Source organism: Danaus plexippus, chromosome 23, assembly GCF_018135715.1.
Source record: "Danaus plexippus chromosome 23, MEX_DaPlex, whole genome shotgun sequence".
Taxonomy (NCBI): domain Eukaryota; kingdom Metazoa; phylum Arthropoda; class Insecta; order Lepidoptera; family Nymphalidae; genus Danaus; species Danaus plexippus.
In genome coordinates, this window is record NC_083551.1 from 348299 (window position 1) to 365573 (window position 17275).

At 31.3% G+C, this 17275-nt stretch overlaps 1 protein-coding gene across 1 annotated transcript in view; it reads right to left on the reverse strand.

Annotated features, from left to right (window-relative positions):
* The window catches only part of LOC116774623 (ABC transporter G family member 23), a 48868-nt gene that overhangs the window by 18826 nt on the left and 12767 nt on the right, over window positions 1-17275 (reverse strand). Inside the window, exon 3 of the mRNA XM_061524017.1 lies at window positions 908-998. Coding sequence (XP_061380001.1) covers window positions 908-998 — 91 coding nt within the window. The remainder of the gene's footprint in view (window positions 1-907; window positions 999-17275) is intronic.

The following is a 17275-nucleotide window of genomic DNA, read 5'->3' on the forward strand; positions in this document are numbered from 1 at the left end:
AATACACTATGATTTATGAAAGCATATCATTTGTATTGTGCATTAAAACACGTGAGTATGTCTGTCTTTTGATGCAATAGCTAACGTGTTAACACTATGTATTTTCTCTCAGGCTGTTTTGGAATTCCACGCGGACGGAAACGCGGGCAGCAATTAGTATTACAATAAATTCTTGACACACAAGGAAGTATACTTTACATTTAATATAACAAATTCGACCTTATCATGTTATCCTCAATTTTCTTGAGGAAAATAAGAGCATTGTAGACGGTTTATGAACAAACATGATAGATGACTATTACAATGATTTATATATATATATATATATATGTATATGTGTGTGTGTGTGTGTGTGTCTGTGTGTGTGTTATTTGTTCAATATCATACGATAATAGATGATGAACAATAAAACCAAACTATATTCATATAATCATTAATTAATATTATATTTTCACATCCGCGTTTTTGTAAATTCGTATTTAAACCTGACATTCGTATTTACATATGAACAATATTATTTTATTACAGGTCCTTAAAATTGTTTTTTTTTTTTTTATATATATAAGAAATTAAATGTAAATCGATATTTACAGAACAGTTTTAGTATGTTGACCTTAGTCCAAGTTGGCTCACGAACTAAATACGGACGGTTTCTTGTAAAAACAGTGTTTTATGAAAACCACAAATATATTGTTTAACGACAGAAACTAGTGGTAAGTTTACTGTTGATACTCGCTACTTCTGAATTCAATCGTTAAATTACAGACTATAAAAAATTTCATCACGAATAACAATAACATTAATTGTGTATTGTCTAAAGATTAATCACACGTGCGACACGTGAATATATGTCAGTCGTTAGTGTGTTGTGTGCCCTAATTAGTTTAATGTTACGCGTGATACTCACGGTATTGTTTTGTTTCTCCGGCACTGAGAACTGTATTTGGCTCATCTTTGAATCCTTCTCATCGCTCATCGGCGACGAAGGCGAGGTCTCCCTGCGAACAACGTATATTATAAGTTATATATAATAAAAAAAAAACATCGATTATTATTATTATACGTATTAAATCGATAGTAGGAAGCGTTTTATAATGTCGTGTTTAAAAGTCAAGTTATTACTTCGTATCTTTCGCCTTAATATTAAAATGTCAGCAACGACGCGACCTATTCGTCTATACGGCGAATATTCGGAGGTTTTGAAACTATCTCGGATATCATTAAACAATACATAACAAAAAAATTCTCGTCTGTGTTATTACGATGCGATTTTTCCTTTTTATCCGTATTTTTAGTAGTTATTAGATGTTATTCAAGCTCAGAAGGCCTTTTTTCAAATTTTGTTAATTAAGTCTTACGTTCTTGTCTGAGAAAACAATATGGATGAATAAATTAAATTGTTAAATTCAAATACTTATATAAATATTAATCATCAGATTTAAGTGATAATATTTTTCATATATCGTCTGTTAAATATAAAGTAGTATGAGTCGTTACGGAAGCTCTTAAATAGCAAGGATAATTAAAAATACATATTTCTTTACGTAATTTCAAAGGCCGTTTCATTTAATATTATCTGTACACCAGTGACGCAAGTTATGTTAAATCAAATGTTTTTTGATTGATGCCAAAAAATCATTCTGATTTGTGAGTGATTTGTTAACATTGTTTCTAAAACCCGACGTGTTTACGTAATTCACAACATAAAAAATATTACAAGATCACCATTAAGATGGAGTGTTACCAACGTTGTTATAATTTTGAATCACGCAATCATAACCTTCAACTATTTAATCTGATGCGCCGCCATTGTTTCAGTTACATTTTTTAAAATTCCAAAGGCAAAGCACTTCTGCATTCAGCCGATGTCGCCGTTTTGACATATCGTCCACGGTCGTTGTGGCGAAATTGATTACGATAGAGTACGCGACAAGACTATACCCATCCTGCTCTAGCCCGGCCTCGAGCCCACCCCAGCGGTGTTGCCATTTCGTTTCGTCATTATGACGTAGCTTTAAGTACAGATGAAATATAATTATAATGGACGTCACAAGTGACCTGTATGCATTTGATACCTTTAAATATTTGCGTAACGTTACACGTCTGGTTACAATTTTATTTTACTTTATATCTAATAGTAATATTTATATAATTCCATGAAATTTTCTAATATTATTTAATAACTGAAACCGGAAACGCAAACAAAATGTTTAATTGATATAACAGAAAAAATATAAACGTAATCTTCATTGAAATAAAACTAATTTGTCAAATAGGAGCCATTATTAAACATTATTTATAAATTAATTAAAAATATTTGGACCTACAAGAACATCATTGAATTAAATACAATATAAGTGAAATCAATGACATAGTTTTAACAAATATTTTGAAAAATCTCTTAAACAATGTCTCGTTCTGTAGAAGTATTGTATTATTTTAATCACAATAGCGAAATACTTTCATTCAACCGATGTAAGAAGTCACAACCGTCTCCGTTGTAACCGTAACAGCTTCGTCAGACGCGATCTCGCTTATTATTTATATATATAAACTCACCAACTACATTTTAAAATATTACGTATGGAAAAATCTTAAGTTAAATAATATTTAATTTAACCATTCACGTGTCACGACTGAAAACAAAAAGTGTAGAAAAAAAATTCCTATGACAATAACAAGTTACTTTGACCCGTGACCTCCGCAACAACCGAGAGTATGGCATGTTCTTATGAACATTATACAATATATTATTAACTATAAGTTTTTACCTCGGAGTTACTCGTTAATACAATTATAACTTCTCAACTAAGAGCATAAAAATATCACAATACAATACAAACAGCAAGCATTATTTTCATAACTATCCTTATATACATATATTGTATTTACCCATTGCTGTATGTATGGAAATATATTTATTTAAACAAAATCAAACAGTACAATGAGATACAAAGTTAAATAAATATTAATTTTAAGCAAACTATGACAAAGATGGCAGAGAAAAAAACAACAGAAATATACTATTGGTTTGTTCAAACAATGACAGTTCTTCGTACGTTAACTCGATTCTGGGATCGTTTAGAAACTGAATATTATAATGACATAGGCTTGTAATGATTCAATGATTTTTAAGTAACAAATATAAACAATATAACGCATTGTTTGTAATTTACAAAGCATACCATCTCCAGCACGTATGGGCGAGCACAAAGACACGTACGACTAAAGAATTTCCTTTCTTCATTTGTTTCTGCATGTCTGTCCCATGATTAATGCATTAAATCTATCAGAATTACATCAAAGATAATATTTTATATTTTACAACAACGACACAAAAATATAGTCGCATAAATTTTGACCACGGACATATGTTTCGGTAATTTAGAAGTTTTTTTTTTGATAATTATTGTAGTCACGTATAGTTTTATAATAAAAATGAAACATCTAAATAGTAGAGCATTTAATAATCGCTTAATTTAAATGAAGCGATACCTTTCACAAAGTAAGAGATTTATCAATACTATACCGTAATACAAGTTAAAGGAAAGACTTCCCAAAAAATATATGTTTACGAGAAAAATTTAAATGATGAATTATGTCTTTTAAGACATGACGACGAAAGAAAAGACAAATACTTGTAGATAATATACATATATTAATTATAATTGAATTTACAATAAAAATATTATATGGAAAATGAGTTATTTGTCAAAAAAAAAATTATAACTTCTACGATCTAATAATAAAAAAGATAAAAAAATTATATTTGATTATTAAAATAACGTGAACCAGTTCCGTCGTCACGCCCGCATTCCTTGTCACAACTTGATCTTTATCAGGAGGCTTTAAATATAAGGCTGTATCCATTCATACAGGACATGACACAAAACATTATATATTATAATGAACTTATACTTCCAGTTTAGTCGACATTCTGGATACCAACCTGAATACCACCAACGGTGTTAACGTCATTACATTCATAAAACCTTTAAACTGTCCGTGTATAGGTATATGTGAACTCGCACTAAGTGTGTTCAGGATTAATATAGTATTGTAACTTTATTTGAAAAACTAAAATGAGCATTAATAATTACGTGCGTGGAACCTTATCTGCTTCAATATGATCGTATATGAAAATTGAAAATGCGTAAATTAATTAAAAAAAAATACACGTAATAACTATTTATAATCCGCGTAGTCGGTTAAAAGATTTGTTTTTTATCGGAACTCATAAGGAAGCCTTACTTAACATATTTTTTGCTGAATTTACGTATATTTACACGTTCAGAGACTATACTATAGGAGCAATTATGTGATCATTATTAACTTTGAGAGGAAACCGGTTATTCTTAATTAATTCTGTGTTCATATAGATCTGTTTTAGATTCAAACGTTAAAAACTTAGTTGGTGATTAATGAAATAAAATTAATCGTAAAGTAGTAAGGGCGTCAATTAGTTTTGATAAATATTTTAATACATTAACTCGCTAAGGTAATTTTATTATTTAAATGTATCTGTTTCTAATATTCAATATTAACTAACTCATAATATATTATTTCTTTTATATTTATAATTGAAGGAGGCTTAAGCTTCAGAGTTTGAGACCAGCCTTCATATAACACACAATGCAATGTGTAAGATTCAAAATTGTACCTTGAAGTGCCTAAATTCAGGGTTTATTTTAGTTTAACTTGTTAAATTTTAATAAATAAAAAATAGCAAAAGTTGTAAAAGCGACCTTTGACTGAATGCCACGCCGACGTCCTTGTTGAGGACATTTTATTATTCAAGGTACAGCCTCCAATATAGAGGCAACTACATAAACATATTACGACTTAACTTTGACACGCGAATAAAATAAACAGTTAAATTCATTGAGAGCTATAAAATACATAGTTATTAGTGACTTTTGAACTAATGAAAAAAATTATATGAAATATTATTTTCGTAGCCTCATTGTTTGCATTGCGTTATCCAACAAATATATAAAATATATAACTTTAATTACCTTACTATCAGTCATCGCTTTAATAGAATATAGTTATAAATTCTGTGATTATTAGGTTACATGTAATATGTAAAACTCAATTGAATTCTATTAAAAGTTAATATGAAAACATTGAGTTTAATCCAACTCTAACATGAGGCCAGTTAAATAACTCAAGTTAATATAATAATAAAATATAAATAATACAATATTAACAGCAGGTTTACTTGTACATGCAGTGTGTTACATCATAGCAGAAAAAACTACGCTCTTTTTAATGAAACTTTCACATCGTCACAGCGTGAATATTTCTATACGAACGGCTTTGACAATATCACTCTGAATTTAATAAAGTTCATCATAGTTCCAGACTCGACCCACAGTCTAGACTGGTCCCAAAGTCTAGACCAACACCACAGCCTAGACTTGTTTCGTATGTTATTTAAACCAAAACGGAAGGAGTGTAAATGTCAGCGGAGATCATGAGCCACTTTCGGCTTTACACAGACTATTACTATGACATAACGATTGCATCACACCTCACAGACAAATACAGTCTTATTGCATACTAGTAGAGTCGATTTTACTTCGACAAATATATCATCATTATATTATATATCTTATGTATACACCATAGAGTCGGTTTAAGAGCGAAACGTAACGAGGAAGGCGGGTAAGAATTCAGTTGTCCCAGTAAGTAAATCCGGTTACATTTTATATGAAAGTGAATTTAGCGGAATAAAGAAGGTTAAGAATCCGTGTCATAACATTACATATTATATTAATAATTCATGTAGTAGGATTCCCACCTCATCTGTTACCGATAACACAAGCTTACATTGAAACTACCAGACGACGATTTTTAATAATTTTATTTATTATATTTAATAAAAATTTCTAAAAACGTTACTAGGCTATGTTAGTCTCCATATTGTCAGCTATCAGCTAGATTAAGTCCCAACGAAATCGGTTCAGCCGTTTCAGAGATAAGCCGTAACAAACAGACGAGAATTATACAATAGAAATATCTTGTTATTTAAAAAACTCCAATTTCGTTTATTTATATACATTAAATACGACAGCAATTTTAACATCTCAACTGTGAATAATGCCACTAACAAACAACATTTCCTTAAGACAGTGTCAGCCTTTCACTCTTAACCTGCGAGTCGTGAGAGTGTTGCGTCAATTATTACTGACAAATGAATTAATATAGTATTGTTAAACAATACATCATATCAAGAAGCCTTATGTAGTAATATAAATAAATAATAAAAACTAATCGTCCTATAATAAATAGTGTCAACCTGTACAGTACGTGCTGCATGTAGGTTAGTGTGACTCTTACATAACATGACCTTTACTTGTCCCAATATTTGATAACACCACCGACTTTGGAGCTCACATCCGTTCCACATACGCAGCCTTCGTTGAAACAATCATCACTCATCACTCTTCATATTAAAAACCTTATGTAATATTTTGTTCTATTTAGACAAAGATTCGAACCTCCACCTGGAAGAAATAAGTTCCAACATCTTTGCCAAATGAGATATTGGTCATTGATTTTAATTTTTACTGAAGTTGTATTTAAATTTTAATTCCTGTGTTAATTTTATTGGAATTCTGTTATCGTGTTGGGTCGTTGTAAACAAATTAACAGGAAACTTCTCACCAGTGATAAGCAGGTGCCTCTATATGATTCGGTTATATAATGAATATAAAATTCAAGGCTTCATTCAATAAGACCCCAAACAGTCAAACCTGTTAGAGCCGGCCTCACACATCTTCCTTCTAACAAAATTAATGGTCGAGTCACTTCAGCAGTACTATATGTTCCGTTAAAATATTAATTATTACAAGTCCTGATTCTTATCCGACTTTGAATAAGGAAGTATATTGATGTATTTCTAGGTTTTACTTAGTCATATTTCCTATAATTATATTTAATTCCAAGTATATTTCGTAAATAGTGTAGATTTCTCAAGAGAGTGTTCTATGTCGCGCGGAGTCACGACGTCAGTAAACACTTCTCTGTAACTGTGTCACGCGTGGTGTTAGTATGCAGGCGGGGTCGGGTGGGTAGCTTGTATGCTAATATTTGCGAGGAACCTCTCTCTCTCGATTATAGCACGAGGTCTGCGGCCGGTTTTTGGACCTTCGATAATGTCTACGGTCATATTTTAAAAAAAATTGTATATTTTTTCCTGTTCGAGTAAATTGAAAACATTATTTATTAGATTAATTACTGGTCAAATGTCAGAATAAATTCTTAGCTACATTCTACGCCAGATTATTCATACGTGAGAAGTTTTGTGTGGCAGCGGCGAGAGAAGGACGAGCAAATCTATAAATATGATTCAGCGCCAACCAAATAATAGTTCAGTCAAGAATCGTTACAGGCTCGTGTTTAAAACGATGGAAATACCTATATTAAACATTTCGGAAGGACAGAGTGTTATTTGAGGTAAAAATTATAACTATTTGAATTGTAACTTAGTACATTTTTCGTAACTGTATCCGAATGGAAAATTCCATTGCCAGTACCAGGGTCTGAGGTAATGGAAAATAACTTTATGACAGCTAGCTTGATTGAGTATTGATGTTTGGTAATAATGTTATATAATTAAAATATATAAATATTTTTATAACACCTTCTACTGATTGTAATTTTGTAAATAAAAAAAAAAACATCCAACTTATACACTCGGTTGCACAGCTCTGTCCAGACACGAACGACGAGGAAGTCGTTTGATGAAAGGTCACGTCGTCTGTGCGTTGAATCTTTATAATAATTCAACAATATATGTAAAAAAAACACAATGATGGTCGAGTGTGTCGAACGCGTTGAACTCTTTTCTATGAACGCTCGTACGTCACGAGCTACGTCACACGAGACTTGGTCCGCCAATATTTACCAACTAATTGATCACACTCCATTCCATTATTTTATACATATCTATAGATCTATTGACTGCATTGCTATACCGTATATTAAATTGTATCGATTAAATGTTAAGTTGTACACTTGACTGTCGGTATGTACGTAACTACGTACATAGATCGGTGATTATCTCAAAAACTAAACATCCGATTTTGGTAGAGTTTACCGTGTTAGAAATAATAATTAATTAATAAGTAAGATTTGGCTCCACAATTTATTAGATTTAAAAAAATCTTTCATAATTGAATAAAGAAAGAAAGTCAAGAATCAATCAATGAAAATATAATTGAAAACCTAAACTCAATTAAACAATATATATTCTTAAACTCTAAACAACTTAATATATGTATATAAGGTCAGAGAGAAGGTTATTACAATATAAACACATAGTAAACATTATTGGAGATGTTTTAATATATAGGAGTGGACTGTCGCGGGTTCGCTACCCGGGTGGACAAACGTGATATATAATGAGACGGATTCTTAGATGATGATAGGAAACACTGATGATGAACCAGCTATATAAAATATTAAGGATATATATATATATATGCAACTTCCCATATAGAGGTGTTTAAATTCAATAGCCTATTGTATGCCAGCGAGTTATGACTCTACAGAGCGTTACTACAACCAGTAATAAAAGACATAGGTTTAGTTATTGACAAAAATAAAAGGGTACAGCACTATCTTTAAAAAATAATCAAATTTAATTATTTCATCTTTTATTATGAAACATCTCTCAAGTCTCTGAATCATCTTTACAAATTTCAAGACATTCTCCTCATAGGATCCCGTCTATTCAACATGTTTACTGATATACAAACGTACATATTGATCAAATATTAAAAGCCCTCTTTATTTAATACACACATAAGTTTATTTGAAAATTAAAAAAAAAAAAAAAAACAAAAAACGCTTCATTTGATTGTAATAAAATTTTGATATAATGAATGGAATTTTTCGGATTACTCTACGCGTATTTTATTATTTTTTAAAACTCTACATTCCCGACGTCACGGTAACTTTTCAGACACATGGTTACACAGACGAGATGTGATCACGGTATAATCCGAAAAATATTAGTTTCATTTAAATGATGATATAAATTAAAAGTTCTATCAAAATCAGTAAAACAAATCCACGCGTATATTATTTAAGACGTACTACACGTATGAAGGTCAGACATATAACTCTTATAACATGTAAATAACAAAACCGTTAACTGACAAATAACTATCATTAGAATTACAAGAGACATTGACTCACTTAGTATATAATTAATATACATATATATAGTAGTTTGAAGTAAGATATACGTTTAAGTAATTGGAATACAATTAAGTTTTATACAAAATAATATAAAATAGACATGCATAATAAGATATTTTACAAGTTGTACAAGTATACAAGTATGAACAAAGTTTCTTAAAGTGGTAGAGTCTATCTGTAGTCCTATAACTACAGATCGGACATGGGCTGGCTCGACTGGGGAAGTGCTACCCTCTCAAAGAAGAGCGGCGTGAAGTTGCCTTTAATGGCTGCGTTTCGTCCGATGAGTGAGAGAGCCGGTTGCCCTTTCCCTATTCCCACCTTTTCCTGACATTCCCTTATTCCCACCCTTCCCTATTCCTAAAAAACTAAGCTTGGCAACGCAACATCTATGTTGCGGATGTCCATGGGCGACGGTCACTACTGCCCACCAAGTAAGCCGTCTAATCGTTTGCCACCTTTAACATAACATAAAAATAAATTTTTGGCAATAATTGTAGGTATATAATATGAATTCTTTTATTTTTTCTATTGAAATGACGTCAGTATCTCAGTACTCATTGTTGCTGACAAATGTCACGTCTATCTATGACTGGTCATTTTCAAAGATTATTATATTTAAGAAATTTAATATAAATACATATATTATAAGAAGAATAATGTAACAGATACCGAGGAGACAGTTGTACGGTTGTAGATAATGGTGTAAAATAGTAACGATTGAATAAAATCTAATAAGAAATTGTATGTTGGTATTATTGACATAAATAATACATAGTTTTGTCCTTACTGCAAACAAAAATGTTGCATCTTCAGACTACATACGGACCGTTCGAAGTTTTTCATTCGTGAGGTAGGTTTGCGAATGAACATGTAACTCTCCGTTTGTAGTGTAACCCGTAGTTAATGTACATTTATAAGTCATACAATATATATATATATATATATATATATGTTATTAGTTAATTTTCGTATTGTTGTCATCAGCGCGAACATGATCCATTTCAGCGCTTTTTATAGTTCAATGCAATCCATATTTAATATTCAGTCACACGACTTGTATCTACACTTGTGTCTTCAATATCAAACAACTCTGTACATTTCGACGTTTTCTTTATAATTTCAAACTAACAATAAAAGTTTTGATAAAAGAAATACTCTCTATGTTGATCAGGATTTCCGTAAGAAACTTTAAAGCCCTCAGCTCCGTCCCTAGCTAGCACGCGGACTCGAGTCAAGACACGATAGCCTAGCTGGTAAAGCAGCTAGGACATATTGCGGAGGTAGCAGATTCGAATCTTGAATGTATATTTTCAATTCTTTCATATTTGCGGTTTCATTAGGTAACAGAACAATGCATATACATAGTACTTTAGTACGTATATACATCATAAATTATTTATTTAATTTGTTAGTCAAAGGTTGCACACCTTAATGAATTCCTTTTGTCTCTCCGTATATGTTTGTCTGTGTCATTGTTACACGAATCAAACACCACTTAACTGCGGTCGCAGTCTCACAGCGTTGTTTGCGACTTGTTTAAAATTTTCGACAAAATTCTTAACCATTTCTTTAGCAGTGTCTACTTCTCATAGTTTAAATAGCTCTGTCGTTCAAATGGCCACGTTACGTGTACATATATTAATAGTTAAGTGTTTCCGCTCCTTATATTTCTCAATACATAATATTCAAAGTCTGTAATTACAAAATCCAATAACTTACGCATAATGTAGCCTTGTGTATAATTGGAGGCGGTAGGCCTTGCGGTTAAATACAAGGAAGAGTGAGATTGCATTGGACTGGACATTTACGTCGGAGAGATTAATACATGTTTATAAATATATATATATAGGAGTGAATGTTTGTCCGTCAGAATAAAACAATATATTCTAACCAAAATCTTATTTAATTCTTCTTACATATTACATGAGTAACGGATCTTTAAACGGGAATTTTTTTGCGAATTGTTCACTGCAATTGTTTGCAATCTCAGTAGGAGTGACCTCAGCGGTTGCAAAATCATCCGAGCGGTTGTATAATGTGTATCGAGGCAGTGTAATCAATTAATATCATTTCAAAGATACAATAAACTTTACATTAATAACTCCAACTCTACGTCTGAGGCGAAATTTAAGTAATTCAAACATATGGTAAATAAATGTCGCCGAAATATCCGCGAATTAATCATAAAGCCGAAAGAGCTTAAGAGTTTTGACCCTTGACCCAAACGGCCTTGGAGCTGTGAAATCAAGCAGCCTCGACTGCGAAATTAACTATAATGACTAATTTGGAAGCGACATTTTCCTCGCGGAAACCATTAAGCTGACATTTTTGTTTCCTGCATTCATGATTTTAATACGACTTTATTGCTATAGAAATTCATTGATTTTTTTAGTCTCCTTTTTGTCTTCTAGACGAAATTTGAGGGTCCGCACGAAACGACGGGGTCATGTATATATAAAATGATAAAACGCCTTGTATCCGAAAAGTTAACTCTCCACGTCCGCGTCAGTTCCAATACAAGTAGATTTAATTTATTTTTTTCATAATAAATAAATAAAGATCAAATATCCAACGGAATCAATTATAGTTGAAATGAACACAAACTAAGAGTTTTGAAATAGTCCTGTTTGAAATTAATTGACAAACTCGTTTTAGGTATTTCAAATAACTTATAACCGCTCTACAAAATTCTCTGTAATATTAAATTATCGTTTAACTTTATTTGCTGGTGTATTTTGAGCTCTATTCACAAGTGCATTAGTGTTGTTTCTCCTTTGTTCAGTATTGTATAGTAGTATTACGTTCTTGGAATCTGATCTAGACTGAGCTAACCGAGTTCATCCTATATTTCTTTATAAACATGATAAAAATTTCCAATAAATCAATTAAAATAATAAAAATTTTATAATGATATGTAATTAAAGAATTATTGTTAGAATTGAATGGAATTTTTTAGGAACAACACGTTTCGTGTCTCAATTATTAATTATACTTAATTTTCGTATAGATCCGTTGACTTCTTGTGATATTTGTAATCGTGGTTCGGAAGAGTTCTGTCTCATGTGGTTCGGTGGTTTGTAAAGTCATAATTGGAATGGTTTTCTAGTTGTTTCTTCGCTAACAGTTGTTATATGCAATTTTAACTGTATCATAACAGCTCATATTTTTTAATAGTCGTCTATCTTCTCTAATAACATTATCTATACTCACGTTATTAGCATCCTTGCTACCCGTGTCACACACTAAGCACAACACGCACAAAAACACAGATTAAACACAGCACTTATAATAATTATAAATTGTAACTTTCCAATTGGCGCGTATATTTGTTATAAAGCCCCGCGAGCACGAGACGTGCGTTGTGATCTGCGGCTGGCTTCGTACTGACTTTTAGACTTTAGTTCGGTTGAAGTTGTTTTTTTTTCTGTCCAGTCGAACGTACGTCTTGCCAGTCCGGTGTGTTCATAATGACGCAAGCTGTTTCGGAACTTCAGAACTTGAATTGATGGTTCTTTTTTTAAATTGCTACAGTGTTACATTCTTGTCGAAGGAGGTTTTAATGTACGGTTCAAATGTCAAACTTGCTGTTTAAGTTTTATTAAAGTATGATGACTAATAGATGTTCTATAATCTAAGTTGACTTATTACATGTGTTAGTTATAATTTTCTCGTCTACGAAACAGGGAATCCCACAGGAACCGGTTTCAAGACGTGCGAATATTCGTGACTGTTTAATATTCAGCCTTTTGACGTCCTGATGATGAAGTAAAATTCACATATTTAAATGATTTTTACGTATCATATTTTTTATTCTTCATAATTACGCATGTAATCGCTCGACCAGCAAAATATCTATAAAATCACGTTTCAACCAACAAAATTAAAATTGATTATACATATAATCAGGTATTTAACAAAGATGCGAGACAAACAGAAAACCGTTAAAGGAACGCCAATGATAACTATCAAGTATCAAGTAGGTAAATATTATTTCTAAGATTAATTGCTTAAGGCTGTTAACCTGAGACCCATAGATTAATAGTAATAATTTGAAAAAAAAATTCTAAAGACTTGTACTTGTACTTACAATAGATTTTCAAAAAGGCTTCAGATAACTAAAATGTTTTTTTTTTGTAACAAAAGACAAAACAAAGAATTAAACCAAGGTGTACCTGGTAGGAGAGAAATTTTAACTTAACCGCGATTTATACGAGCGATTATGTATATAAGTGAGCCAGGTCAAGTAACACAACAAAAAAAATTACGCGATACATCCGTTAAGTTAGCACATGAAAGTCGTTTGTCGACAATTTCTTAAAAATTATTTTCTCGTGCGTTTCATATAATTTGATTTGCGTCAGGGGGAACTCCGTCTGTGAACTAAAAATATTTTGATAATGTTTATAACGTCAGGTCGTAAACAGCGCGACAAAAATACATTATTGCAGCTCTTCATATAACGCTCATCTGTCAGTTTTCTACTTGAAAAAAAAAATAGATTAAAATATATAACTTCAATACCTCTATAACTACATTTAGACACGATCATGTTTTGCTCAAATATTACTTCATTGTTTTTGTTAATAATGAATTAGTTCATTTGAAACTTCGCAACTCGAAATTAATTATGAGTTATTATAACTGTATTTCATATATAAGGCTTATAATCTTAACAGACTGATGAATATAGCGGTGTAGTGTGACTCGAGCCTTAGAAACAAAATATTAGCGGTCGAAGAACTTTTAATGTATGACGTCGGACCATCGCTAAGGAGGTTTTATTAACAGGCGGCAATAAAATTAAACAAAATTTTGTTTATTTCTTGAATTTATTAATTTTTTGTGCAGTGCACAGAACGTTCTGTGGGAACAATGACGTGGGAATATTTATAAATCTATTAGAATTGATATTATTAACTGATGCTGCGTTTGTGTCATAGAATCATTAAAGACCAGCAAAGAGGTTACATCATTCTTCATTTGGCAACTATGATGTATCAAAGTTCATAAAGGAAATTGTTATAACAGTTAAGTTCAAATAACACATGTATATCCCTACCAAATTTTCCTATCGCCACCCTACATACATAAGTATCTAGTCTTTCGTTCATCAACCTACCTATAATTTACAAAAAAACTTGACACGCTCCGTGTGTAGTACAACTATGCAAACCTGTGGTTGGGTTAAATAATAAAAAATATTAAACACGACTGAAAGTTCTTATCTCGTGTAGAATTACCCAACTAGTAAATCAATACCGTAATAATCTTGGAATACATAACGCAGAAAATAAGCTCAGATCTTTTCCAAAAATCCTAACACGCAATCGAATCATACATACTAGTACTCGTTCAGCGGACTGAATCTTAGGTTGAGCTAAAACTTTGCTATAGTGTAGTTCAAGCATTAGAATAACATTTTTTTTTAATGAGAAAGGTGGCAAACGAGTGTACAGCCTCCTTGATGGGCAGTAGACACCGTCGCTCATGAACATCTGTAACATATCTTATGTTGCAGATGCGTTGCCAACCTTGATTGTTGCGAAAGAGGGAGGTGGATAAGGAAATGGCGCAAAGAATGGGAACAGGAAAAGGGCAACCGGCTCTCTCACTCATAGGGCGAAACGCAGCCATTAAAGTCTATTTCACATCGGTCTTCTGTGAGAGGGTGGTATTTCCCTGGCCGTGCCAGCTCATGTTCGAACTGCAGTAACTGGACCATAGCTAGGTTCTAGCACCTTTGTAGAGTTTATCCTGAAGTACTGGCGTTATTAAGGCGTGGCAGTTGTATTTAGGAAGAAGTCACGTGAAAAAGACTACAGTTGACTACTACCACATCTGAGGGTCGTGGAGAAGACAAGAAAAATAATATCGTTTGATTATTATCGAAACGTCGCAATTGACAACATAATTGAAAAAGAATTGATTATTCATTAACAGAGGACTTAACTGATGAGATAAGTTGAAATTATTAGGAAAAGACCGATGAGTCACAACAGTAAATATTAATCATAATCTTACTCGTTAAATTTGTATAAATTTAAACTTTATCCCTAGCAAATAAACCATAAAGTCGTAGATACTATTTTTATTTTTAAATTAATCTACACATCTCGTCTGTCCGTGATCACGGTTGCTGAAAAGTGACCGAAACGTCGGGAGTATGTAGTTATTAACAAAAATAAAGCACGCGTAGTGTATCCGAAAAATATTAGTTTCACTTAAATGAAAAAATAATATACACAAGTAAATTTATTTTTGAATCTTATTGCAAAACCTCTTTTATAGTCTGTGGTCGTTTGTTATGCCTGGGAACTTCACTAAGTGGGCGTTAACCGACAGTAAAGCAAGATATTGCTGTAGAACATTCTTATAAAACTAAAAACGGTAATTCGTAGGTGTGTGTTGTCAAAAAGAAAATAGACGAATGAACAGAGTGTACCTTACATTATCCAAAAACAACTTATTTCTTATATGATGTCCTTCCTAATAATATTTCCCGCCCAATGAGCGCTGAGAATTATTTAAGTTTAGTTTATAATCCACTTGACTGGTTTGTGTAGAAATGTATTAAATCTAATAATATATAACTTCAGTAGTTCCCACAAGTATTTACTATACAGTAACTAATATGTTTGGATTATTATTTATATTTTTTTGTTTTTCTAGCCGTTGGTAAAAATATAACTAGTCTTCTTTAAAAAAAAAAAGAATAATAATCAAATAAACGCCTTTATTCCATTCGACAAACGCCTTCTTGTTTTCTCCGCAAAGTATTCAAGATTATAATTAGTCCAACAAATAATAATGTTGTCATAAGCAAAATATACTATTATTCCAGTACGAATGAAGCATAAAAAACACAGCATAAAAAAAATATTATATTGTCTCTGAGCCTATTCCAAAAATCATAGAGAATAGTCGCGTGCAAAAACTAGTAGTTGCATAAATCGTTTTTAATATCTAACACTCTTAGAGTTATACTTATAAACATACTGTGTACTATAAGTTATAACGAGCATCACAGAAATCTTATTTAAACATATTAAGTTTACCTATAATAGTTTGATTTGAGAAAATAATATCAATGACATACAAACACACAAGACACAGGAATGTTTTGACACGTTCGATATTAAGGTAATAAAAATTATTATACGAGACATTGTTAAGACACGAAGATTGGCAACACGAGCTTAGAACTTAATTTGAACTAATTTAATACAAACAAGATAGTGATTCTCGATATATTTCAAAATTAAAACGTATTTACATAAACATTAAAAGAAGTTATAACTTCATACGTTTAGTGAAAAGAAAAAAATAAATTAGGGTCCGAAAAGATCGTAAAGATTCATTACAAATGAAATAATTATTATAATTTGAATTATTCATAAACGCATGTACACTTTCTAATTGAGAAACTAAAATGTATGATTATATAATTTTGATGAATTCTTAAAGTTATGCCGTTGCTAATATTTAGCACTAAACGCCTGCCGGAATTATTTAGCAGAGTTTTAAAATAATTCCGGTTTCGATTAAAAATATATTTATCGTGTAAAATCCTTGTAAATTCATCAATCAAAGCCATAACTTTTAACAAACCACAGACAAAAGCATAACCTTTGAAATTAATCTGAAAAGAATATCGCTTGAACAAAAATAATGTTTTACTTTCATATTAACATTTTGGTCGAGTATTGTATTAATTCAATACTATTTGAAAAATAAAGTATTCAATAATTTTCTTTAATATTAATAAGTTTAAAATTATTGTACTATAATTTATTTTTATATTTTTCTTTTCTACTACATTTCTGAACGTTTTTTAATAAAAAAAAAAGACACGGAGAACAGTTAATACATTTTGGAATACTTACGTATCGGAAGATAGAAATATTCTTGTTTATTGGAGATCATAATATTTAAATTTATATAAAAATGTTTTAAACTGCAAAACGATTCATTTGAATCATTATAAGTTATGTCCTTGACATTCGTATTAGTTATTTTAAACTGCCAAAATTGACTGATTGCTCGGAACATGGAAGGTTTGAAA